The sequence below is a fragment of the Candoia aspera genome, chromosome 8 (genome assembly GCF_035149785.1).
Source record: "Candoia aspera isolate rCanAsp1 chromosome 8, rCanAsp1.hap2, whole genome shotgun sequence".
Taxonomy (NCBI): domain Eukaryota; kingdom Metazoa; phylum Chordata; class Lepidosauria; order Squamata; family Boidae; genus Candoia; species Candoia aspera.
The window spans coordinates 1,038,670-1,062,499 of record NC_086160.1 but is presented as its reverse complement, the minus strand read 5'-3'; the positions used below and the strand labels follow the sequence as shown (position 1 = coordinate 1,062,499).

Here is a 23,830-nt window from a genome sequence, read left to right as displayed (position 1 = left end):
TTGTGAAGATGACGGAACTTCCTGAAATGGCTAAATTGACTTGTTTCCAGTCACTGATAAATGTAGGTATCGTACACATCTACACATCATATACATTTATCAGTGACCGAAAACCCCTTATGGACTTTTTGCGTAAAAAAGAAAAAAACAATCTTGTGATTTACGGTTTTGATGATTAGGCAAGATAGACTATAGAAAAAAGAGAGTCGTGATGTAACATTAGAGAGGTTAAAATATAACTCTACTTACAACTGCGGTGAAGAAGATCTTCTTTATACCTCTTCTTTACATCATTTTTTCTACTTTTCTTTCTTTTTCCTTACCTTCCTATTACTTTTTCTTTTTTGCACTTTTAACTTTTTATCTGTCCCTCTTTCTTTCTCCTTTCTCGTTCAACTTTAGTTTGTATTAGTTTGTATTATTGTTATTAAAACTCTCAATAAAAATTACATAAGAAAGAACAAGTAGCAACATTTAATATGAATACTTGTCAGATAGTAACCAATTAGCAGACACTAAGGAAAACAATTTATCTGCTCACAAGACACACCGCCTCTTACAAAGCAAGGTTTACCTGCATCCCACCACAGACCGGACAAGATGGGAAGAGTGCCTCGGAAGGGGCGCCGCACAGTTCACAAGAGCTGCTGCAGACAGACCCGCACGGAGCAGCCTCGGGACCCCCACAATCCTGCCCCTGGACTTGCTGTCCCAGACGGGTCTCTGGGAACGGGCCTCTGGTGTTCTCCAGCAGAAAGAGGGCTTGCAGACCCTTTTCCTGGCTTTTTTGGGAGGCAGCTTCTCCTTCCAGATGTGGTGCCAGCTGCTCCATGTCCCCTTTGCTCATCTGGGCCTTGGAGAGCGAGACGTCTGGGCGGGAAGCGAGCGTGCCTTTCGTGGAGGCCTGAAGCAGACTTCTGGGCGTGTCGTAGGCGTGTCTGAGCCAGCTGGGAGTCTGGTACTCTGGGCCGGGGCTCCTCCGGGGCTCTCCCGGCAGGCAGCTGCACACGTTCCGGTCGGAAGGGAAACTCGGTGAGAGACTCGCCAGGGATCCAAACTCATCCCCGTGGCAAATGTCCAGGCTCCCCGCATAGGAGGAGAAACTTCCCGAGTAAGAGGAGTGGCTGCCGGTCGCAATCCCACTGTCAGAGGAACTTTGGCGGCCTATTTCTTGCAGCTGCCTACAGTGCAGGAGTCTCGGGGGTGGCCTGGCAGCCCCACGGGCTCCGTCGGGATGCGGCTTCTCCGTTGCCACAGCCGGTCCGCGAGACTCTTGCGAAGTGCCGGCTGACGAGTGCTCGGGCCAGAGAGTCAACCTGCTCCCAGTACTGGCATCGGAGTGGCTGGTGTCTGAGGACGCGCTGGACAAGCTTCGGTTGTCACCTGGTTGAAGGAACAGACAAATGATCAAACAGCAGAGCACTGCCAGAAACAGAGAGGGTCCCCGGTCATCCCAGTCAGGCAGGGTTGAGTTTGGCAGGCCAGAGAGGTGCCAACTGAGTCACCTGCAGTGCAAATCTGTTCCTGAAGGTGAATGAGGGCAGGAAGAGACGCAATTCGCTGCTCACGCTTTGGACCCTAGCTCCGTTCCGCTTCTACTCACCCGCACACCCTCAGCCCCTTCCCATTCACGCCAGAGAAGAAGCCGTAGTAAGTCCAGTGGCCCTTTAAAGGTTTGCTAGCTGTGCAGGAGCCACCGGACTCTGCTGTCTTTGCTGTTCCTATGGCTATTGCAGAAAAGCCTCAACCCGCGCCTCTTTCCTGGCTCAACAGCTACCCTTCCTGAAGCTGGGCAAAGAGTCCTCTCTTCAGATGCTGAGCCTGACCACAGCCATGCAAAGCACAGCAAACAAAGTGACACCCAACGTCTGAAACGCTGCCTTATTCCCCACGCTCCGCCATTCCATTGGCCCTGGCAAGAACAAACCAGCCTTGGAAGGGTCCAGAGCGGCAAAGTTGTTCCGTTCTCTGGATTCAGTGTAAAGCAGCAATCTAACTAATCCCAGGGATGACGAAGGCGGTGCTGGGGTGTTACCTCCACTGCCCTGGCAGCCGCTGTGTGAGAGAAGGCTGAGGCGCTTCTCCAACTGCGAAGCCTCGTACGCCACCCGTTCTTCCAGGCGGGCAGGAGCCCCACCAGGGTCTTCAAGAAAAGACACATCGAGCGATAATTGAGAAGGGCTGTAAGTAATTCTAAGGACCAGGGGAAGGGGAGCCCTGGCGTGTTGCCAAGGCTGCTTCTGGAGCTCCCCAGCCCCAGCCCCAGCCCCAGCCCCAGCCCCAGCCCCAGCCCCAGCCCCAGCCCCAGCCCCGGCTGATCTTAGGACAGCCAAGAGAGCAAGCCGAAGTCTGCCAAATGAAGTGAAGGGGAATGGAGCCCTATGAAAGGAGGCAGGGCAACCTTTAGCTCTAGTGCACCGGAGTCCGGCTAACCATGCATTTTTTTTATCCAGTCGGGTTCTGCTTCTCCCTCTGAATAACTAAATGCTCATCAAGGAGCGGGGGAGGAACAGAAACTTCAGCATTGCTCACAACCCGCGCATGCTGGGTTCCCTAGCTTAACCTGCTAAAACACGGCGCAAGCCTTTCGCTGGAGAGATGCCGTGAACGATGCAGTCAAAGAGGAAGCTGATCTTTTCTCCTTCTGTGCAAGACAGGAAAAAAACACCGGCCCCTGCAAAATAGCAAAACATTTACATTGCTATGTGGTTGGAACTGACCCATATGGAATATAGTACATGACATAAGAAATCAAGCATGTTCATTGATTTATTTACGATGCCCCAATCCCAGGACTCTAGGTGCCTAGAGCAATCCACAAAAGAATAAGACAGAATTAAACGCAGAGGATAAATGCCCCCACTCAAGACACTGAGGACCAGCCAAAGCTTGCTGAAGTAACACAGCCTTAGCTTGCTTTGGGAATAGCAGTAAAGTAGAATTCTGGTAAGAGCAGCTGCAGCCTAACCTTAAAAAAAATTGGTGAAGTATATCTACAACCACAAAATGTACCCTGATGGGTTAAAAAAACCTGTACATAGATTATGGTGATTAAAATAAACATGAAATAAAAAGGAATAAAAAAAGAGATTCCTGCAGTACAACATAAAACTAGCGCAATCCTTTAACTTTTCATTCAGTCTAAACCAGTGTTTCTCAAGCTTGGCGGTTTGAAGATGGGTGGACTTCATCTCCCAGAATTCTCCAGCAGTTGAAGTCCACCCATCTTCAAGCCACCAAGCTTTAGAAACACTGGTCTAAGTCCAACAGAAAAACATTTAAAAACATTTCAAAAACTGATAACAAACATACGATTTGAATCCATTTCTTAAAATCAGAAAGGTAAGTGTTTTTTATTTTCCATAAAATTATCCCTGCCAAGCATGCAAGATAGACGATAACCTCTGAATCCCAGTGAGGTGAAACCCCGTGAGTGAAGCAGGCGTGCAGAGGACTTATTTGACAGGCAGGGCCAGGCGAGGGGAGGGGGAAGAGGGCTCTGAGGCCAGGTGCTGGTTGCAGGCAGATGCTCCGCTGGGCTGGGAGCGCGAGGAGGGGAAGCAGCAAAGGGGCACTTGGCAGGCAGCCACAGACCTTCGGGTAGGCATGACACACTGGCTTCAAGGCATGCTCCCCCCTCTTGACAGCACCCACAGTGCTTCCACCTCCCCTCCTTCTCCCCCACAACTGTGGGAGGGAGGCTGAGCAAAGGTGGTGACTGGCCAGACTCACCTGCACAGCTTCTGTGCCTGAGTCTGGACCACAGTCTGGGGCGCTTGACTGTCGGTCCACCGCCCCACTCTTACCACACTTAATATCCGTTTATACCTCTCGACCCTGGGCTGGCCAAGCAGAGCTGCTGTGGTCCTGCCTGGCCCTGGAGGCTCTGTGGGGAGAAACTGCCTCCCACTGAATCCTCCCAGACTGAGTGGTTGTGGGTATGGGGCCCCCAGGGCTGAGAGGATTATCTATCTATAGCCCTCCCCCACTGGAGAGTGGTGTGCAGTCCAGCGGTCCTCCTAAACACACAGCTGCTGCTCAAGGGGCAGATGGCAGCTCCAGCCAACAGAGCCTCTGCACAATTGTGCCCCTTCCAGATCTTCACGTCCTTGTTGCCTCATAGTTCGACTACTGGAAGGCGCTCTACATGGGACTGCCCTTGAAGACCACTTGGCAGCTGCAACTTGTCCAGAAGTGGTGTGTGCAGTGGTGGGGATGCCAAGGCTGAGACCGTCCTGCTTCGCCAGCTGCCTGGCTGCCAGCGTGCTTCCAGATGCAATTCAAGGTGCTGGTGGTTCTCTATAAAGCCTACATGGCACAGGGCCCACTTCTTTGAGGGACCACCTACTGTATCTCCTGTGGTTTCTGCCCAGCCGGTGAGATGACAGAGTGGGCATACTCCAGGTCCCTTTGATCAAACAATGTCATCTTTTGGGACCCAGGAAGTGTGACTTCCCTGTGGCAGTGCCTGTCCTCTAGAACGAGGTTCCCGCTGAGGTCTGTAGGGCTCCCAGCCTGAGGGCGTTCCAGAAGGCCTTAAAGACCTGGTTGGACTCATAGGCCTTGGGCTAAGGTACACACGACCTCCACTTTTTAGAGGCAATTGCTATTTTTAATTTTGGTGTTGACTGTTATTTCTTTGATTGTATTTCTCTTGTTTATGTTATTGTACCTATATTCTGTTTCAAATTGTGAGCTGCTCAGAGTTGTTCTGGAGTCAAGAGCAAACAAACAAACAAACAAACAAAGCCCCACACTGGCTCTAATCTGGGTAAACCCCTTGTGAACCTGATTACAGAACTTTTAGGAGAGATTGAGCCATGTTAGGAGACTTCAACTACACAGAGATCTGTTGGAAAAGCAACTTGGCCAGGATTGCAAAGTACCCCAAATTCCTCATTAGTCTTGCTTACTGTTTCATTTTACAGAAGGCTGAACAAGAGACAAGGCTGTTCTAGATCTCATCATAACCAACAAGGAACAGCTGGTGAGGGCCATGGGAACTTTTGGAGGAAGTGATGTCATAACCCCAGGGTTCAAGTTATTACAGAAAGAGACACTGGAGCACAGAACTCAGAAAAGCCAATTGCGACAAGATTAGTGAGCAACTGGCAGGATCTCTTGGACAAAAATCTTCAAATCAAGGGAAGCACGGAGGGGTGGATACCACTCAAAACTAGATTACCAGTAATATAATCATACACTATTCCAATCGAAAAAGAATGGGAGGAAAATTTAGAAAACTACTGTGGATGCATAGGGAATTTTTGATGGAGCTATGGCTTAAAATGGAGAATTTAAGAAACAGGAAATGGATAGAATTGTCAAGAACGTCTACCGTCTAGTAGCTAATGTCTGGAGAAAGCTATTGAGAGAGAGATTGTGGGATATGCCGAGACATTCCACGATTGATAAAAGGCTGCTAGCTCTTATTCAGTCGCTTTATTCAAACGCCTGCCTGAAAATTAGATGCACCCCCTGGGGACATCTATCTAAAGCTGTCCCAACTTACAGAGGCTGCATATTAGCTCCATTACTTTTCAATTTGTATCTAAATCCAATATCCAAGCGCTTGCTGTTCCAGCCCATCATCCACCTGTTTCGGCTGATCGTGCAATTCCAGCGTTACTATATGCCGATGATGTAGTCATTACGCCTACCTCGCAAGTGGGAATGAGAAAAGCACTTAGGGCACTAGCTTTATTCTGCACAGATCAAAAACTTTCAATATATTATGAGAAAACTAAAGTTTTAGTTTTTGCCCAACATCACTATAAGGTTCACAAACGTCAGATAAATGGGACCCCAACTGAAGAGGTCTGCACCTATAAATACCTTGGCGTGCAGTTCCCTGCTTCCTTGTCCTGGAACGCTCATTTTCTGTACCGGGCAAGTGCTGCACAGCGTACCGCATCTGCTATTGCAAGATGCTACCATTCCGAAGGAGCCCATCATATTCCTGCAGCTTGCAAGGCCTTTCAGGCTAAGGTGGTCCCTCGGCTTCTCTGTGGCTCTCAGATCTGCTCCCTTGCTAAGCTCAATTCTATTGAATCTGTCCAAAGTAAGATTAGAGCCATGTTGATGGCACCAAAATGTCTTAAAAATGCCATCCTTAGGGTAGAAATAGGTATAGTCTCATTGGATGCCAGAGCATGTTCCTTCTTTTGATCTTCTGGCTAAAGCTAATTATGTTGCCTATAGGTTTAGGTAAAGGTAAAGGTTTCCCTTGACGTAAAGTCCAGTCGTGTCCGACTCTAGGGGGCGGTGCTCATCTCCGTTTCTAAGCCTTAGAGCCGGCGTTGTCATAGACACTTCTGGGTCATGTGGCCAGCATGACTCACGGAACGCCGTTACCTTCCCGCCGAAGCGGTACCTATTGATCTACTCACATTTGCATGTTTTCGAACTGCTAGGTGAGCAGGAGCTGGGACTAGCAACGGGAGCTCACCCCGCCGCGCGGTTTCGAACCGCCGACCTTCCGATCGGCAGCTCAGCGGTTTAACCCGCAGCGCCACCGCGTCCCTGCCTATAGGTTTAGCCCCACTAATATTTAGAGATCGTTTTAAGTCATCTTGGCTAAAAAAAGCCTTAGACACAATTAAATTGTTGGGCTTATCTATGGAAAGTGTGCTCATTAGGATATGATAACGCTAGAACTGCCCTGAAACAACAAATCTGGGATATAGATCTACAAACAAATTTAAGTAAGATGCTACACCCCAATATCCGCCAATTGCTTCCGGAAGGGCTCGTTCCAGCTTCTTATCTATCATCTATCATAATTCTGAAGTTTCGTAAAGCTTTCACTTTAGCCAGGCTGGACGCACTGCCCTCAGCAGTCCTTTTCGGACGTTTTAAGGGTGCTCCCATGCACCTTTGGCTATGTCCACATGGAGACGGTTCAGTAGAAACCCTAAGCCATCTGCTATTCTATTGCTCCCTATATAAGGACTCTAGACAAGGCCTTATATATCCATTACTGAAGAAATCTGCAGGTAGGGAGAGTGACTTCTACCTAATGCTACTTCTTTCAGATAAGGACCTGAAAATATCCTCCCAGGTTGCCCAGTTTTGTGCTACCATCTGCACAATATGCCGCACCATCACTTAGATTTGGAATTTTTAACACAGTATTTTATTTTAATTCATTTAGTATTTTTATTTTTAAACAAATTTTGGATCATAGTATATGGATTGCTTTTGTTTTTACATACATATATGTATTAATGTAAGATTGTTATTATGTATAGTTACATTGTGTCTGGCCTTAGGGCTGTAATAAACGTGATTGATTGATAGATTGGAGAAAGCTGGAGAGGCTAAGTACAAAAGAACCCAAGGCTAGGAAGAGAAGCTAGAAAAGCATAAGATGCTCTTTTTTGATTATGTCAGTCAAAAAAGGAAGAAAAAGGACAGGGTGAGTCTGCTGCTGGGAAGAGATAGCAGGGTAATAACAGGGAACAGGGAGAAGGCTGAGTTCCTCAGCACCTCCTGAAGGGGAGCTGTGCTCAGACGCACCCAAGCAGGACAACTGAGCAACCCGAACAAAGTTGAGAGACAGTCACCAAAAGCCTTGTGACTACAAATGAAGTTAAGCCTCCAGTTGCATCCGAGAGCCTTGAAGCAGCTTGCACCTGTAGTACCCGGGAGCCCCTTTCTGTGACTGCCGAGAAATCACGAAGGACAGGTGTAGGGCCAGAGAAAGGCAAATGTTCTTCCTATTTTCAACATGGCGAAAAAAGAGGACCCTGGCAACTAGGCTAGTCAGCCTGATGTCAACCCTGGGCAAAACTCTGGAATAGCTCATTAAGCAATCACTTTGTGAGCGTTTAGAAACAGGAGCCAGCTGGGTTTATCAAGAATAAATCATGCCAAACTAGCCTGATCTCTTTTTTTAAAATTCAGTTTAGTTGATCACAGAAATACAGTGGCCATCGTGTCCCTTGACTTCCAAAGAGCATGTGGCTGGACAGCATGTTGCCGCCAGTGCTGGGCACTGCATTTTAGAAGGGAGACTGACAAACGGGAGGGCGTGCAGAGGAAAGCAACCAAGATGGTCAGGGTCTGGAGTGAAAAACATGAACAGTTGGAGGCACTGTGAAGTGCCTGGAGAAGTGAAGTCTCACGCCTGGTGTCCTGGCAGGTAAGGACTGAGAAGATGCTTTTATAAACAGCCCCCAGAAAGACTCTTCATTATCAGTGAAAAGACTTGCCAGCTCACAGAAAGGCCGGCAAGAAGAAAAAGAGAAAGATTCTGCCTTAATGGCCTTGGGGATCCACTGGCTGTGTTTGAGAAATCCTTCAGTTGCTGGGATTCACATAACTTCCTCCCTTTCGTCATAGTACATTTTTGCTAGAAAGACTCTGGGAAAAGGAACCTCCTTCAGATTTCGGCAGAGGCCCAGAGCTGGACAAGCTGGGAGACGCAGCAGCTGCCGGAAGGCGGAAGGCAGGCAGAATTGTCCAGAGTTGTTCCAAAAGGCAGGATGAGAAACAACGGATTTGTAATCTAAAGTTAGTAGATTTTGGTTAGGCATTAGGAAAAATTTCCTAATGGAAACTGTTCAAAGACGGTTTGACAGTCTCAGGAGGCAAAGGGCTTGCTATCACAGCCCACAAATTTTAAGTGAAAATTTTGATCATGAGCAAGGTCTTTACCTGTTTTAACTGTGAAATCCAAATGCATTAAAAACCTTTTTAAAAGCTTAAGTTTTCTTTACATTTTAGGACTAGGGCAGTTGAAATAATCATCCCCCATTTTCCCATCTCATTTTTTTACATTTTCTTGCAGGCAGATCCTAGCTGTTCAGAATGACATTTGTAGGCTGGCATCTCTCACCTGGTCAGTTCACTGCTGTTCATGGAAAAAAAATTCTGGAATGATGAATACTCACAGAAGCCACATCGAGTGCCTCCTTCAAAGACAAATCCGTTAGGAACAGCTCCGTAGCGCCGAAGGTCCGAGAGCTTCCACTGTCCCATGATGACAGGCGGGATGTCTTTCACCAGCACAAGGATATCGTTGCAGAAGTGAAGAGTCGCCGGGCCGCTTTCCAGCTTTGTTCCAGGGGCTACCACAACGTGAAATCTGTGAACTGGAGGGGGTGGGGTGGGGTGGAAACCCAGGGAATTAAGTTTTTCATTTGGCAAACTTATCTAAACACGGGCTCTGGGCCAACTAACATCTTCACATCAATCAGCATTATTCTAATGATACCAGAAGTCAAAGGAGGAATACGGTAACCAGCAAAAAAGAAAATGTGTTTAGGTTGAAAGGTTTTTTCATTGCTTGGCGTAATGTCTCTCAGAGTAGTCCCTAAATTTACATGTAAAACAAAAATTATGAAAATATACTTAATCCACATAGGCTAATAGTTCAGCTTTCCTTGAGGAACAATTTGGAATGCCTGGTGCAGAATTTTAAGATGCTTGGCATCTGGAACGCAAAATGTAGAGACTTGGCTGGACATGGAATAAAAATCACTTTTTGTAATTGAAAGGTTTCCTCAGAATCGTATCTTTTAAGTATCAAGAAATAACAGAACAAATGAATTTATTGAAGAGCTCATTGTTTACTTTTCTTTAATATATTCATCCATTCTTTTGATTTTTAAAGTTGAAAAGCAAGAGAATAGAACTGATATGGCTGCCAATCACAGTGAAGAGAAGGAAACCAAGAATCGTATCTGGGAGTCTGTGTGCCACCTACTGGCATCCTTAAACGGCAGGAGATTCCAGAGATAATGCCGTGCCCGGATGCTGCCTGGATGTGCCAGGCCTAGAGACCATGAAGAATCTGCGCAAAACACCAGCCTTGTTTCCTCTAGCATGCCTAACTGTGGCTTGTAGAATCCGTTGGTTCAAGCAACACAGTGTCAAGGCAAGGAATCCACAGAAGCGCTTTGTGCCAAGTGCGAACGCTGCTGCTGTCTAATAGCAGCAAAGACCGTTACAGTTTTGCAAGACATGGCCAATATCGTGTCATACAACGTGGAGATTGTGGGGTGGGCAGGGAAGGGGGCAGTAAGCAGAGCCTGAGGGAGAAGGGGGTTCTGGGGGCTCAGCACCCAGAGGATGTGGCCTCCTTGCTCTGGGGGCTGCTGCGTTCCACTGATCTTGTTCAGAAGAGCTCTTCAAAGTTGGCTGAAACTTCAGACCTGAACGTTGTCCACCCAAGAGCCGGAATTCACACAAGCCGAACAAAGAAGAAGCCCACCTACCTTCCCCTAAGCTGTAGCGGATGTGCGCATCCCAGACGTGCATGGTCTCCTTACTCTCAAAGCCCAGCATCACCACCTGGGTCAGGCAGATGATGGCGAGGGTGTGATTCAGCCCCTCGTAGCAGAGCCCGGGCTCCAAGCCGCAGATGTCCTCCAGGGTCGCGCTGCTCCGCTCCTTCAGCCCTCTCAGGCGCTCAGACCGTTCCTTGTACACCAGCAGGAGCAAGCAATCTGGCAGACGGAGAACTGTGGTCAAACGCCACGTGTGGATCCGGGGCTCTCTCCCCCCAAAGGCCCCACGAGGGATGCAGAGCTGGATCTCTGCCGCACCGTCATTCAGCGAGCCCAGGGCGCCAGGACCACCCGGCCCCTGAAAGGTCCTTACGCCAAATTGTATTTGTTAAACATGATTGATGAGGGCAATTGTTAAGCAGGTGAGGGGAGGAGAGCAGGCCTACTCAGTAGAACTCAATCTGAATACGGAAGTCATTTCAGCCCTGGCTGCATGCTCCCCTGGCACGTGATCCAGAACGCCTGGAAGAACCGATCTGGGTTCCCGAACAGGGCCTGGGCGCCACAACGGCCCTGGCCACGTCTCCGGGCCCCTCTCAGGCTCCCAGCTCCCCTGACTTCCAAGGAGATTCTCCGGTTTCCCCTTGGCACCAGCACCACAGAGAGGCCAGCTCAGGGCGGCTTCTAGGAAAGCCCAGCATGTCGCAAGCGATGTCGTCACTCCCACCTCATGAGCTGGAAGGCTAGCCATCACATCCCAGCAGCAGTTAAGACGCCCACGGGGACAGCTGTGAGGCACCCAACTCCCAGATGTACAAATATTGCTCCAAGGCCCCGCTCAAGACAACTCGACACTTCCAAGGGCCCTACCTGGAGAACCTGGACCCGCTCACAGTTCTCGGTTAAGACTGCAGGCTGGTCCCTAGAGAGGCCAACGCAGCTTAGTGACTTAAATTGCTGGCTAAAATCAAGGCACTTCCGGAGCTCTAAGGCAGTTTCTCATCCTCCTGGTTTAAGGGGAGAACTGCAAGCTTTGCAGCTTATTGTCACAATACCGGGGTACAAATGCACAAGAAAGCATTTGCATCAGAGGGAAAAGGAAGAAGATTCAACAGAGAGCCGAGGCCTTTCTGAAGAGCACACCTTGCTAGACCCTCCTGGAGCTCCCGACTTTCCTGGCTCAGGAGAGCATCTGCCCTGCCAGGCTGAGCACCCTTGTCCCTCCCTCCCAAAGGGGGAAATCCAGCCAACGGATTTCCTGGCCGTTCTTCTCACAATCTTCCCTCTTCTGGACGCCTGTCTTCGAGGGCAGCTCCAAGAATACAGCAACTTTCTGTGCAATCAAGGGCCGGGGAGCCACCGGGGACCCCACACCCCTCGCTTGGGATACTCTAGGCAGAATCCTACCCCTTCCGGGCCCCGAAGTGCCCCTGGCAGTATGAGACCATACCCATGCCCATCCAGCTGCCCAGTGTAGCCAAGGAAAGGGAGTTTCTAGGGCGCCCGCCCATGCACCGCCCAGGGGCCTCACTCTGCGGTGCCCATCCCAGGCAGAGGGACTGGTCGGTGCCCCTTGCCACCCCGAAGGGAGGGCGCCAGGCCTGGAGCAGGTGGACCCTCCCCGCCTCCCTCTTGCCCCAGACGGGGCTGAGCTGCCCCGGCCCCCACGATCCCAGAGGCCCCGACAAGCAGGGAGGCGGATGCAGCTGCCCCTCCCCCACGTCCAACCTGCGCGGCGCCGCCCGCGGCCTCTCTTCGGGGCGCCCGGGGGCGGCCGAGCGAGGGAGCGAGCGAGCCTCTTCCAGAGGGGGCTGCGGAGGGCAGCGCCTGGGCAGCCGGGACGGGAGGCCACCCGGAAAGCCCACGGCGGAGGCGAGGCCTTCTGCCCGGGCCGCGGCCGAGCTGGGACTCACCGGCCACCGGGGAGGGCTTGCGCAGGACCAGCCACCGGCTCTTCCACTGCGGGGGGAGAGAGAGGGGGGTGAGCAGTGTCCCAGGGCGACCCCGCCCCTCCCCCTCCCCCTCTTTCCCCGCGCGCAGGCACCTTCTTCCCCTCGCGCCACTTCAGCTGCCCCTCCAGCACCACCGCGGCGGCGGCGGCGGGGTCCGTCATCTTCGGGCATGGCTGCCGACAGCTGCGGCCGGGCGGGTGGGCGGGAGGGGCGGGGGCACCCGCGGGCAGGCTCGGGGACCACGCGCGCCCCGCCCATCGCGGCGCGCTGCACGCTGGGAGAGGTAGTCCGGGGAGGGCGCTGCCACGCCGGCGGGCGGGCCCGGCTGAGGCCGAAGATTGACAGCGGCGGCGCGCGTCGCCCTGGCAACGGGGCCGGGGGGCTGCTGGCGCGGCGCGGCGCGGCGGCGAAGGTGAGCGGGGCCCGGGCGGGCGGGCGGCCTTCTCCGGGCTTGGGCGGGGGGCGCGGCGCCCGCGGACAAAGGGGCCGGGCGGGGGGCGAGCGAGGCTCTCCGCTGCTTTCCCTCGGCGGCCTCGGCGGCCCCGCCGTCCCACGGGCCTCCGTGCTCTGGCTCCTCCGCAGACCCGCCGGCGCCCCGGGCGGATTCCCCCGCCTGAGCCGCGGCGCCGAACTCTGGGCCGAGCAGGAGGGGCAGCCGGGAAGGGCTCGCGGCTCCCCGGTTGGCGGGCGAGGAAGGGGCGCCGTTCCCGCAGCGCAGCCGGGCCTCTGCGCGAGCCTCTGCCCCTTCCCTCTCTTCCTCTGCTCTGCTCTGCTCTGCTCTTTCCTTCCCTTTCCTCTCTCTTCTCCTCCTCCCCGTTCCTCTTCCCCTTCCTCTTCCCCTTCCCCTACCCCTTCCATCCTCTCCTCCCCTCTCCTCCCCTCTTTCCTTTCCCTCCTTTCCTCTTCCCTTTCCCTGTCTTCCTCTTCCCTTCCCTTCTTTTCCCTCCTCTCCTTTTCTCTCTCCTTTCCTCCTTTCCTCTTTCTCCTTTCCCCTTCCCTTCTTTCCCCTCCCCTCCCCTCCCCTCCTTTTCCCTTCCTTTTCCCTTCCCTTCCCCTCCTTTCCTCCTTCCCCTTCCCTTCCCCACTCGGGAAGCCACAGCTTCGGAGGTCACACCAGGACTGCGCTGCCTACTCGGGAAGAGGCCGATGCCGGCTTTCCTTCTCAGGCGCGCTCGCCTTTCCGCCTTTCCGCCGCCGCGTCCAGGCTCCGGGGAAGCGTCCGTTGCCTGCGGCTTTCCCACCCTGGGGCTGAAGGTACTCGCTGCTGGGTGCTCAGTTTGGTGGCTGCCGAGGGCGTAGGAAAGGATGCCTGCTGGCGTCTGATTTTCCAGTCCGTGGCGTTCTTCGCTGGGCTGGTATTTTTTTATTGCAAACCACCAGTTTTTGGCTAAATAAATCCATTTCATTGCATGTTGTGCTTCAAGGGTGGTAAAACTTCCCGTCGCTGTTGCCATGCATTTTTTTAATGATCAACCTTTCCATGGTACAAATATTGCAGGATCCTTTTAAAATGTTGTGAAGTTCATTTGCAAATGGCGGTCTGTAACCTCTTTCTAAATCAATTAGAAATTATACAACATACATTATGTGATATATAACATACATACATATATCTATTTCAGCAAGACAATAATCCAAATTAACCATAAATACTTACATGAATGATAAAGGTTTAGGAATGGCATTTACATTTTCCAGACTTAAGTGTAGTTGGAAATCTGTGGGGAGATTCCCGATATGTGGAGCATGCAAGGAGACCGAAGAATATTCCTCAACGAGGGCAGAAAAAGACTCAGAGTCAGAAAGAGCCCCGACTGACTACAGCAAATATTTGGAAGTTGCTACTTGGGCCAAAGGAGGTGAAAATAAAATACAGATTGGAGAGGTGTCCATACTTCTGCACCTGCCACATCCATCATTTTATTTTAAATCTGTAAAAAAATTGCACATAGGTTTTTCGGCAAATTCAGATTTGCCGAAAGGCAATAAATTTAACTTTGTACCAGGCAGAGGTTGTGTCAACTTCTGTTCACTTAGAGATTAATAGAAACATAAAATTTGACCAAATTAAACTAGCAGAGCAGGAGGCACAGAGAAAAGGGCACAGTCCACAATTAGCAGAGAGCATCCGTAACTGACAGTCATGTAGTCAAAGTTAGCAAGATCCAGTGCTGGAAGCAAAGTATAGCAAGATCCAGCCAAAGGTTTTCAGAAAGCCATACTAAGTCAGAATATCGTAGAAGCTGTTCTGGTTTTTGATTGCTTTCAAGCAGAGGTGTACATTTATTTCCTCTCTCCAGTCAAGGACAGCTGATGCTGATTAGAGCTAACTACAGGTAGTCCTTGCTTAACGACCACAATTGGGACCAGCAACTCTGTTGCTAAGTGACTTGGTCATTAAGCAAGAAATGTGACCACAACAGACTTACGACCTCACTTCCATTGCGGTCGTTAAGCGAATCACCCACGGTCATTAAATGAGACATCACGTGACTGTGACTTGCAATTTTACTGCCAGCTTCTCCATTGACTCAGCTCGTCGGAAGCCAACTCTGAAGCGCACAAATGGCAATCGCATGACTGGGGGGATGTTGCAATGGTCATAAGTGTGAGGACTGGTAGTAAAATTACTTTTTCAGTGCTGTCATTACTTTGCATGGTCACTAAACAGGGCAGTTGTTAAGCATGGTCTACCAGTATAGTAACTGGGTCAGCAAATGGTAGCTTTGGCACATCCTTATTGTGAGGGCTAGATATCCTGAGATGGACCTGATTTGTTGGAATGTCCGATGTCAACTCCTCCTCCCATTGAAAAGCATGAGGCCCATTATGATGCGGTGGCTCAGTGGTTGAGACGCTGAGTCAGAGGACCATTAAGGTTGGCAGCTCGGCAGTTCGAAACCGGAGAGCACGAGCTGCATGCAGGCCCGCAACTAGGGTCTGTGTCACCCAGGGCAAACATGGATTCCGTGCCCCCCGTGCTCATTTTGGTGCCCCCCCCAGCGTGGCACCCGGGGCACATGCCCTGCTTGGCTCCCCCTAGTTGCGGCCCTGGCCATGTGACAGAGTGAGCTCCCGTCAGCTTGTCCCAGCTCCTGCTAACCTAGCAGTTCGAAAGCACGCAAATGCAAGTAGATAAATAGGTACCACTTCGGTGGGAAATAACAATGATGTCACTGGCAAATCCTTTCAGCACAGAAGCGCCTTGGTAGGTGCTTCTGACATGAAAAACAATTATGATGCGCAGGCAGGAGAAAGAAGAGCTAGAGTTAAACCTTACTCCTGCTACGAATATGACTTTTCTAATTTTTGCAGTAGACCTCAAGGCTTTGGCAGGGAGAAGCAGATCCCGAAAATCCTCTTCCTGCTTTAACAGGAGGAAAGAGTGACTTCACTTTCCTAGACTGTGACCACGGGGGGCGACCAGCCCTCTGACAGCACTGCTGACTGGGGGTTAAGCCATTAACCTACCAGGCCAAGTGCCACAGCATCGACACCGAATGGCAGCCCAGAAGGGACAGTTGAACTAACTATTTCAGCAGGGGGGCCGAGGCGAATTCCTGCCAGTTCTCACAGCACGCATTGCTGCTCAGGGTCCTTCCCGTAGCTGTGACAGTGGTGGAAGCAGCTTAACCTGCCCATGAGCTCCTGGTTCCTGAGCTGACCATATGATGGAGGTCCTGGGAGTTATACAGCCTTTGTCACTCAGTTCAAATTGTATTAGATTGGAAGAATCTAAGATCCACAGATCGTTCCTGAGCTTGTTGTTGTTTATTCGTTTAGTTGATTCCGACTCTTCGTGACTTCATGGACCAGCCCACGCCAGAGCTTCCTGTCGGTCGTCAACACCCCCAGCTCCCCCAGGGACGAGTCCGTCACCTCTAGAATATCATCCATCCACCTTGCCCTTGGTCGGCCCCTCTTCCTTTTGCCCTCCACTCTCCCTAGCATCAGCATCTTCTCCAGGGTGTCCGGTCTTCTCATTATGTGGCCAAAGTATTTCAGTTTTGCCTTTAATATCATTCCCTCAAGTGAGCAGTCTGGCTTTATTTCCTGGAGGATGGACTGGTTTGATCTTCTTGCAGTCCAAGGCACTCTCAGAATTTTCCTCCAACACCACAGTTCCAAAGCATCGATCTTCCTTCTCTCCACCTTCCTTATGGTCCAGCTCTCGCAGCCATATGTTACTACGGGGAACACCATTGCTTTAACAATGCGGACCTTTGTTGTCAGTGTGATGTCTCTGCTCTTAACTATTTTATCGAGATTTGTCATTGCTCTTCTCCCAAGGATTAAGCGTCTTCTGATTTCCTGACTGCAGTCAGCATCTGCAGTAATCTTTGCACCTAGAAATACAAAGTTTTTCACTGCTTCTACATTTTCTCCCTCTATTTGCCAGTTATCAGTCAAGCTGGTTGCCATAATCTTGGTTTTTTTGAGGTTTAGCTGCAAGCCAGCTTTTGCACTTTCTTCTTTCACCTTCATCATAAGGCTCCTCAGTTCCTCTTTGCTTTCAGCCATCAAAGTAGTATCATCTGCATATCTGAGATTGTTAATGTTTCCTCCAGCAATTTTAACTCCAGCCTTGGATTCCTCAAGCCCAGCATGTCGCATGATGTGTTCTGCGTACAAGTTGAATAGGCAGGGTGAGAGTATACAGCCCTGCCGTACTCCTTTCCCAATCTTAAACCAGTCCGTTGTTCCGTGGTCTGTTCTTACTGTTGCTACTTGGTCGTTATACAGATTCTTCAGGAGGCAGACAAGATGACTTGGTATCCCCATACCACTAAGAACTTGCCACAATTTGTTATGGTCCACACAGTGAAAGGCTTTAGAATAGTCAATAAAACAAAAAGTTCCTGAGCTAGGATTGGCCTTTTGATCAGGGAAGTAGTGATATTGATCAGCCCTCTTCTGCAGCCGAACTGCTTGGATATTAACCGAGTGCACAGGCTTCGTGGCCAGCCTGGGGGCTGCCTGTGATGAGCCTGTCGGATGGGCCACGTCACGGGTTCTCTTGGGGATAGCCCCACATCTAGGCCCAGGACGGGTTTTAATCACCAAACTGGGAATGGTTGATTATTGATTATTCAGTAACAACAGGCTTGTCCGTATTCTTCTTTGGTTTTGTTGTATAATAAATTATTTACCTTTGACTCTGGTTGGTTGCCTTATACCTACATCAGGAATCCTTTCTACCCTATGTATTACCTTTATTTTATTATACTCCTGTTCCTTATGCGGCTCTGTTCTTAATTATTACGGGTCCTTATCCAGAATTCTGAATCCTTATCAGTCTGAGAACTGATCGCGGCCCCAGCAGAACGCCTGTTTGTGCTCTCAAGGGCCTTCGATCTCTGCCTTCCCTCACAGTCTGTAATGGTTGCCTTATTCTGACATACTCAGCCTCACAAGCAGGTTCTTAATGAAAACTGATTTATTGAAAGAATAGTGTGCAAATACAAAGAAAGCTGAGAATGACCAAAAGCGCGCCAAATACAAACTAAAAACCCTCGCTTCAAACATATCCCGCCCCTCGCCCCAGCATAGCAACCACCCCCTCCCAGGTGTTGGTAACCGTTACACATCGGCCTGGGAAAGTAACCTTGAACACATGCAATAACCCAAACATACATTCCTCAGTAACAGTAAGGAGATTACAGCCCGGCACGGCTGAAATTCTCCTCCCAGCAAATGACAGACACGGATCAGGAAATTGACATGAGAAACGTTACGATGGATCCAGACCATTGGAATGATGAACATGACACAATCCTAGATGCAGTCAGTTGTTAATTGCTTGCATTGTTAATTGCTTACCGGGCGGTGTCTTTCTTTGCCTGGCTTCCCAGCTCCCTGTGGCGCCTTCCCAAGCCCTGCTGACCCTGCCTGACCGCCCCGGGGTTGCCGCTGCTCCAGGCCAGCGCTTCCCAACCTCAGCCCCTTGAAGATGGGTGGACTTCAGCTCCCAGAATTCCCCAGCCAGCATGCGTGGGGTTGGGGACCACCCACCTTCAAGGGGCTGAGGTTGGGAAGTGCTGCTCCAGGCTTTTTTGTGGGGGGGGAAGGGGAGGAAGGGAGGAGGCTGATGGAACCAGGCCTTTCCCGCTGCAGTCTCTCCCGTGGGTTCTGCGGCTTCAGTTTGGTGGTTCTGGACTCTGCCTTCCTGGGGCGGCTTTCCACAGGCTCTGCTGCTCAGAGCTCCTTCAGCGTCATTCCCGCTTCTCCATTTTCAGGCACTGGGTGTAGAAGGCCACAGAGCAGCCTGCTTCCCCAGGAAAAGACAAATGGTATAACTGGCCCTGGCAGGAACAGATAAGACACTCAAACACGGTGCAGGTAATAGAGTCCCTGTCCTAGGCCACCTAACCAAGCAGAGGAACGTGGTGAGAGAGGCCTGCCCTTTTCTGTCTCTTGGCAGCATTGACCCAAGATGCCAGCCAATGGATTTGTGGCATTAAAAGGTCGAGAAGCAGGCAGAACCTGGCTTCTGGCACTCTTTCCAACCCCTGTACCATTAGCGAACGTAATAAAGGGTGGGGGAACGGGGGCTTAGAATGGGGCAGTTGCCAACCTTCTAAGAGGCTTTTATTTATATTTCATTTATTTATATTTCAAATTTCGTCACTACCCATCTCCCTCAAAAGAGGGAATTACACTCACTTCTCCCTACACACCAAATTTGATTCCATTCTATCCGGGTTTTGGAGAATTATCCCAACATTCCTTTGGGTTGGAAAGAAAAATCGGCTTGGAATAGATCCATAAAATCAGTCTCAACCGAGATACCCTGGATCCAATTGTCTACTATACGCTCAAAAACCTTGACAAAGTTGAGACGAGCTTTTGTCTTTTTGCTGTTAAAGTCCTCAAGGCATTATTCATTTCGCACCCCACAGAATACCATGGCCGCCTCCTCGATGGGTGCAGTCAGCCACCTTAGCAAAGATCAAGCAAACGGTTGATGATACTTGATCAACCAGACTGTAAAAACTGAACATTCTCAATATCTGCTCAGATCATGCACCATGCACATACAGAGGTTAAACTACAGAGATCGTTTTGCCTAAATCACATTGTTGGAAAAAATTTATTCTCCCTCAGAATATAAGTAAACATGTTACAGAATGTCACCAACGTTCAATTAGATCTCCTCCTGAACCAGAACTTAGAATAGAGTAGATCTCCAAGCACTCAACAAAGCTCTACTAGATGCCACTGAAAGGACATAATGATCAAGGTGGAAAAAAAAACTTCCATTCACTTTCACTGCTACAGAGCTGATTTTTTTTTTTAATCATATGGCATTAGCAGTTTGGTGTCCATGCTTTTTTTTTTGCTGGGAAATCCTTGTGAGGTCCAGCAGCCAGATGTGTAGACTATTTAGCCGTGACAAGTCACATTGCCCGGGGTGCACCACGAGGAGGCTAGTCTACATTGCACCGAGTTGGGCTGAGAGGGAGTGACTGGCCCAAGGTCGCCCAGCTGGCTTTCAGGCCTAAAGCGGGACTAGAACTCACAGCCTCCTGTTTCTAGCTTCATTACCTTCATCAGAACAGTCTAGATTTCATAACCCAGAAGAGTGTGCTCTGAGCAACTGTGTCATACCCCAGATCCAAAGGCACCCACTATTCTAGGCAGAAGATTTCACAGACCCCTCAGAATTCAGAAACTTCCGAATGTGGAGAAGAATCAACCTACTTGGTCCCCCGAAGATGCGGAGAGGAATTGTTCCTTTTTTTTTAATGGCTCTGAGTAGCAGCTTCTCTTTTCTAAGACGTTTTAGTTAAGAATGCCGAAGTGTTTTAAGTGCCAGTAGAGGGTTGGATGCAGAGGTGGTAGAGTGTGGACTGTGACACAGGGTTTTTGGAGATTGATGTGTGTGGGAATGATCTGGATGGGAGAAATGAGCTGAGGAAGTTGGAAGGGGATGTTAAGATTGTTTCAGTGGCATGTGGCAGTTGCTGAGTTCTGTGTGCCCTTGATGAAATCTGCCCTTTATTCCCACAAGCTCTGGAGACTAGCATTGTTACTGGACGAGCATATCCAGAAATGTCTGCATGAGTGATAGTTTGTGGTAGAGCTCTAGTTGCTGGGATTTGCTTGAGCAATGTTGTGGCTCTCACTTCAGGCGATCAGTGGAAGACAGACTTGGGAGCTGCTGCCTAGTGAAGGCCTGTAGAGTACTTGAGCCTTAGATTTTGAGAAGGGAAGCCATAGGACAATGGCCAGGAGCTATTTTCCACAGACATAGATGCTAGGACCAGCATTTAATACATATACGTTGCAACTACATACAGTTATAATCAAAATTATTCAAACCCCATTGCAAATCAGGTTGATTCTCAAAATGTACAGACTTTCAGCTGTTTGCAATGAACAAATCAAACAAAAGCAATTGAAATAGCTCAACACAAGGAATGCTTCAAGTGGTGCCCCCAAATTCAACTGAAAATGCAACCTACAATGACTTCTGCAGTCTCAGAATTAGTCAACCCCCTGAATAGAATCTGTCACAACAGCACACGTACAGAATGCAAAACAGGTATTGTCTCAAGCACGTCTGATGCAACTAATCAGGGGCTTCATTAGTTGCACCAGGTGTGCTTGAGCAGGAACACATGAAATACCTGAACTGGCTATGGGTTTGTTGAGTGTCACGTTTGACTGCATGTTAGAAATAACAGTCTGGCTAAGTCAAAAGGATGGTCCAAAAAGGTAAGAGAAGAGATCATCGCCCTTCGCAAACAAGGAACAGGATACAAAAAGATAGCAAAGGCACTGAATGTTCCTAGAGACACCGTTGGAAGCGTAGTTCGCAAGTTCACAGTTGAAGGAACATGGTGACACTACCTGGACGGGGCAGAAGAAGGAAGCTGTCAGTGGCTGCAAGCAGATTTCTGAGAAGGCAGGTGGAGAGGAACCCTCGAGTGACTGCAAAGACCTGCAGCAAGACTTGGTGGCAACAGGCACTGAGGTTTCAGTGAGCACAGCAAGGCGCTCACTAAACACAGAAGGTTCCCATGCCAGAACTCCAAGATGTACACCACTACTGACCCAAAAGCACAAGAAAAGTCGTCTCCGATATGCTCAAAATCATATAAACAAGCCACAGAAGTTTGGGGATTCTGTTCTGTGGAGCGATGAAACAAAACCAGAACTTTTCGGCCCGATGGATCAGCGGTATGTCTGGAGGAAGAAGAATGAAGCATACGCTGAAAAGAACACTCTGCCTACAGTTAAGCGTGGTGGTGCAGTGATGCTCTGGGGCTGCTTTGCATCCTCTGACACTGGAAACCTGCAGCGTGTGGATGGGAAGATGGATTCATTGAAGTATCAGGAAATCCCAGGAGAAAACGTCATGCCGTCTGTAAGGAAGCTGAAGCTTGGGCGTCCTTGGACCTTCCAACAGGACAGTGATCCCAAGCATACCTCAAATTCCACTAAGACTTGGATGCAGAAGAAGTCCTGGAAGATTCTACAGTGGCCATCACAGTCACCTGACTTGAACCCCATAGAAAATCTCTGGTGAGTTTTGAAGAAGGCGGTTGCAGCACGCAAACCCAAGCATATTACTGAACTGGAGGCCATTGCTCATGAGGAGTGGGCTAAGATTCCACAGGATCACTGCCAGAAGCTGGTGTCTGGCTATGCATCTCATTTGCAGCAGGTCATAACAGCAAAAGGGTGCTCTACTAAGTACTGAAGATGCTTGCCATGAAGGGGTTGAATAATTTTGAGACTGGAGAAGTCATGATAAGTTGCATTTTCAGTTGAATTTGGGGGCACCACTTGAAGCATTCCTTGTGTTGAGCTATTTCAATTGCTTTTGTTTGATTTGTTCCTTGCAAACAGCTGAAAGTCTGTACATTTTGAGAATCAACCTGATTTGCAATGGGGGTTGAATGATTTTGATTACAACTGTATATTTAATTTAAAAATAAAAATGTCCTGATGGTAAGACAATGGAACAGTCTACCTATAGAGCTTGTGGGTTCTCCATGTTGGCAATTTTTAAGAAACAGTAGTTCAGCTTCTTCTTAAAAATTGCCAACATGGAGTCACTCATGGATGGTTTAATTGTTTTTTCCTGCAATTTGCAGAGTATTATATTGGATGATTCTTGTGGTCCCTTCCAGTTCTACAATTCTAGTACCACCCAGAGTCATTGAGAGTCGGGTGGCATACAAGATGATGATGATATGATTGCCTGCCCCAGAGATATTGGAAGGAATTTGTTAAAAAGGAAAGGACTATAATGTAATATGGTTACTAGTGGAGATGCTACTTTGACTGCAGGGGAAATTACATTATTGTAATCTTATAATAACAGCAGCAGTAGCATTCATAACTTTGGTTTCCTAGTCTGGTCTACCTTGAAGGGCTGGCCTCAATCTTGCAAGTCTGAATGAACTTACCCCCTCTCTCCTTTTATCTTCATGAGAACTGGGGACAGAGACACTTACTTGGATTACAGTTCTGCCCCGGACTCAGATTTCTTTTCTCTGGCCATTGTCTTGGTAGCAGCTCTTCCTCCTGTTCCTTGTGGTTATTCCTTTTTCCCATTACAAGTACTTTGGCAATAAAATCAAAGATTCTCCAGAGTTTTGACTCTTCATGAGTGGAATCCAAAGTGGCAATCAGGTTGACATGGCCATTCCATCTGGGACTCCTTTTGGCCTGTGAACGCCAATGAAGTTACTAGAGCGCTCTTTAAAATGTCATCAGTCACTTGTAGTCTCAATCCATACTTTTTTTGTTTTTGCTCCTTCAGCCCACCTGGAGTCATTGATAAATCGGATGGCATTAGAAATGTTACTTATAAGCAAGCAAATAAATTAGCCAAATCTGGGATGTTGTGAACGCCTCATTTCAAGTCAGCAGTGGGAAGGTGGGAGGGGTTTGATGTTAGCAGTCCTGAAAGAGGCTGTGGTTCACCCTCTCCTACAGAAATGTTCCCTAGATCCACCTGTTTTGGACAGCCATTGTCTGGTGATGGGGAGTCTCCTAGAGGATTCAAATTATCTGGACACTTTTTAGTCAGGCATGGACATGGGATGAAGATGGCATTTATTGCTTTAATGAATTACCTTTGTCAGGATCTGGATTGGGGTAGTGCAGCCCTTTCAGTCTCTGGAACCTCTCAATAGCCTTCGGTAGCATTAATCATGGTATCCTTCTAGATTGCCTGCATGTTTGGGAGATTGGAGACACTGTTTTGCAATTGGTAAGGGAGGAGCTCCCTTGTAGTGTGCCTGTTGGTTCAATCTTCTCATCTACTGTCTAATATTTTCATGAAGTTACTGGGAAAGGTAATCCATCAGTTTAGCTCCAATGTTGTCTCTTGATGGGGAAGCACTACCCTTGGAGGAGCAGGCCTGAGACTTAGGACTCTTTCCAGACTCACAGCTACTGCTGGATGGAAAGGTGGAGGCATTAGCCAGGGCAGGTTTTGCCCAGCTCTGGTTGATTCACCAATTATGACCCTGCCTGAGTGAGAGGGCCAAACTACAGTAACTCAAGCCCTCATCAGCCCATGGTTGGACTTCTGCAATGCACGCGACATGGGACTGCCTTTGAAGCGTGTTCAGAAGTGATCATTGGTGCATAGTGCAGTGATCCACTTGTTAGCTGGTACACACTGTA

General features: G+C 49.3%; 1 protein-coding gene across 1 annotated transcript in view; it reads right to left on the bottom strand.

The window, feature by feature from the left end:
- The window catches only part of DOK7 (docking protein 7), a 34,340-nt gene extending 21,947 nt beyond the window's left edge, over positions 1-12,393 (bottom strand). The window contains exons 1-7 of the mRNA XM_063310443.1: positions 12,277-12,393; positions 12,146-12,191; positions 10,221-10,451; positions 8,895-9,095; positions 2,564-2,674; positions 2,036-2,143; positions 575-1,383 (exon numbers count right to left, since the gene is read on the bottom strand). Coding sequence (XP_063166513.1) covers positions 575-1,383; positions 2,036-2,143; positions 2,564-2,674; positions 8,895-9,095; positions 10,221-10,451; positions 12,146-12,191; positions 12,277-12,345 — 1,575 coding nt within the window. The 5' untranslated portion in view covers positions 12,346-12,393. The remainder of the gene's footprint in view (positions 1-574; positions 1,384-2,035; positions 2,144-2,563; positions 2,675-8,894; positions 9,096-10,220; positions 10,452-12,145; positions 12,192-12,276) is intronic.
- Positions 12,394-23,830: the final 11,437 nt, after the last annotated feature.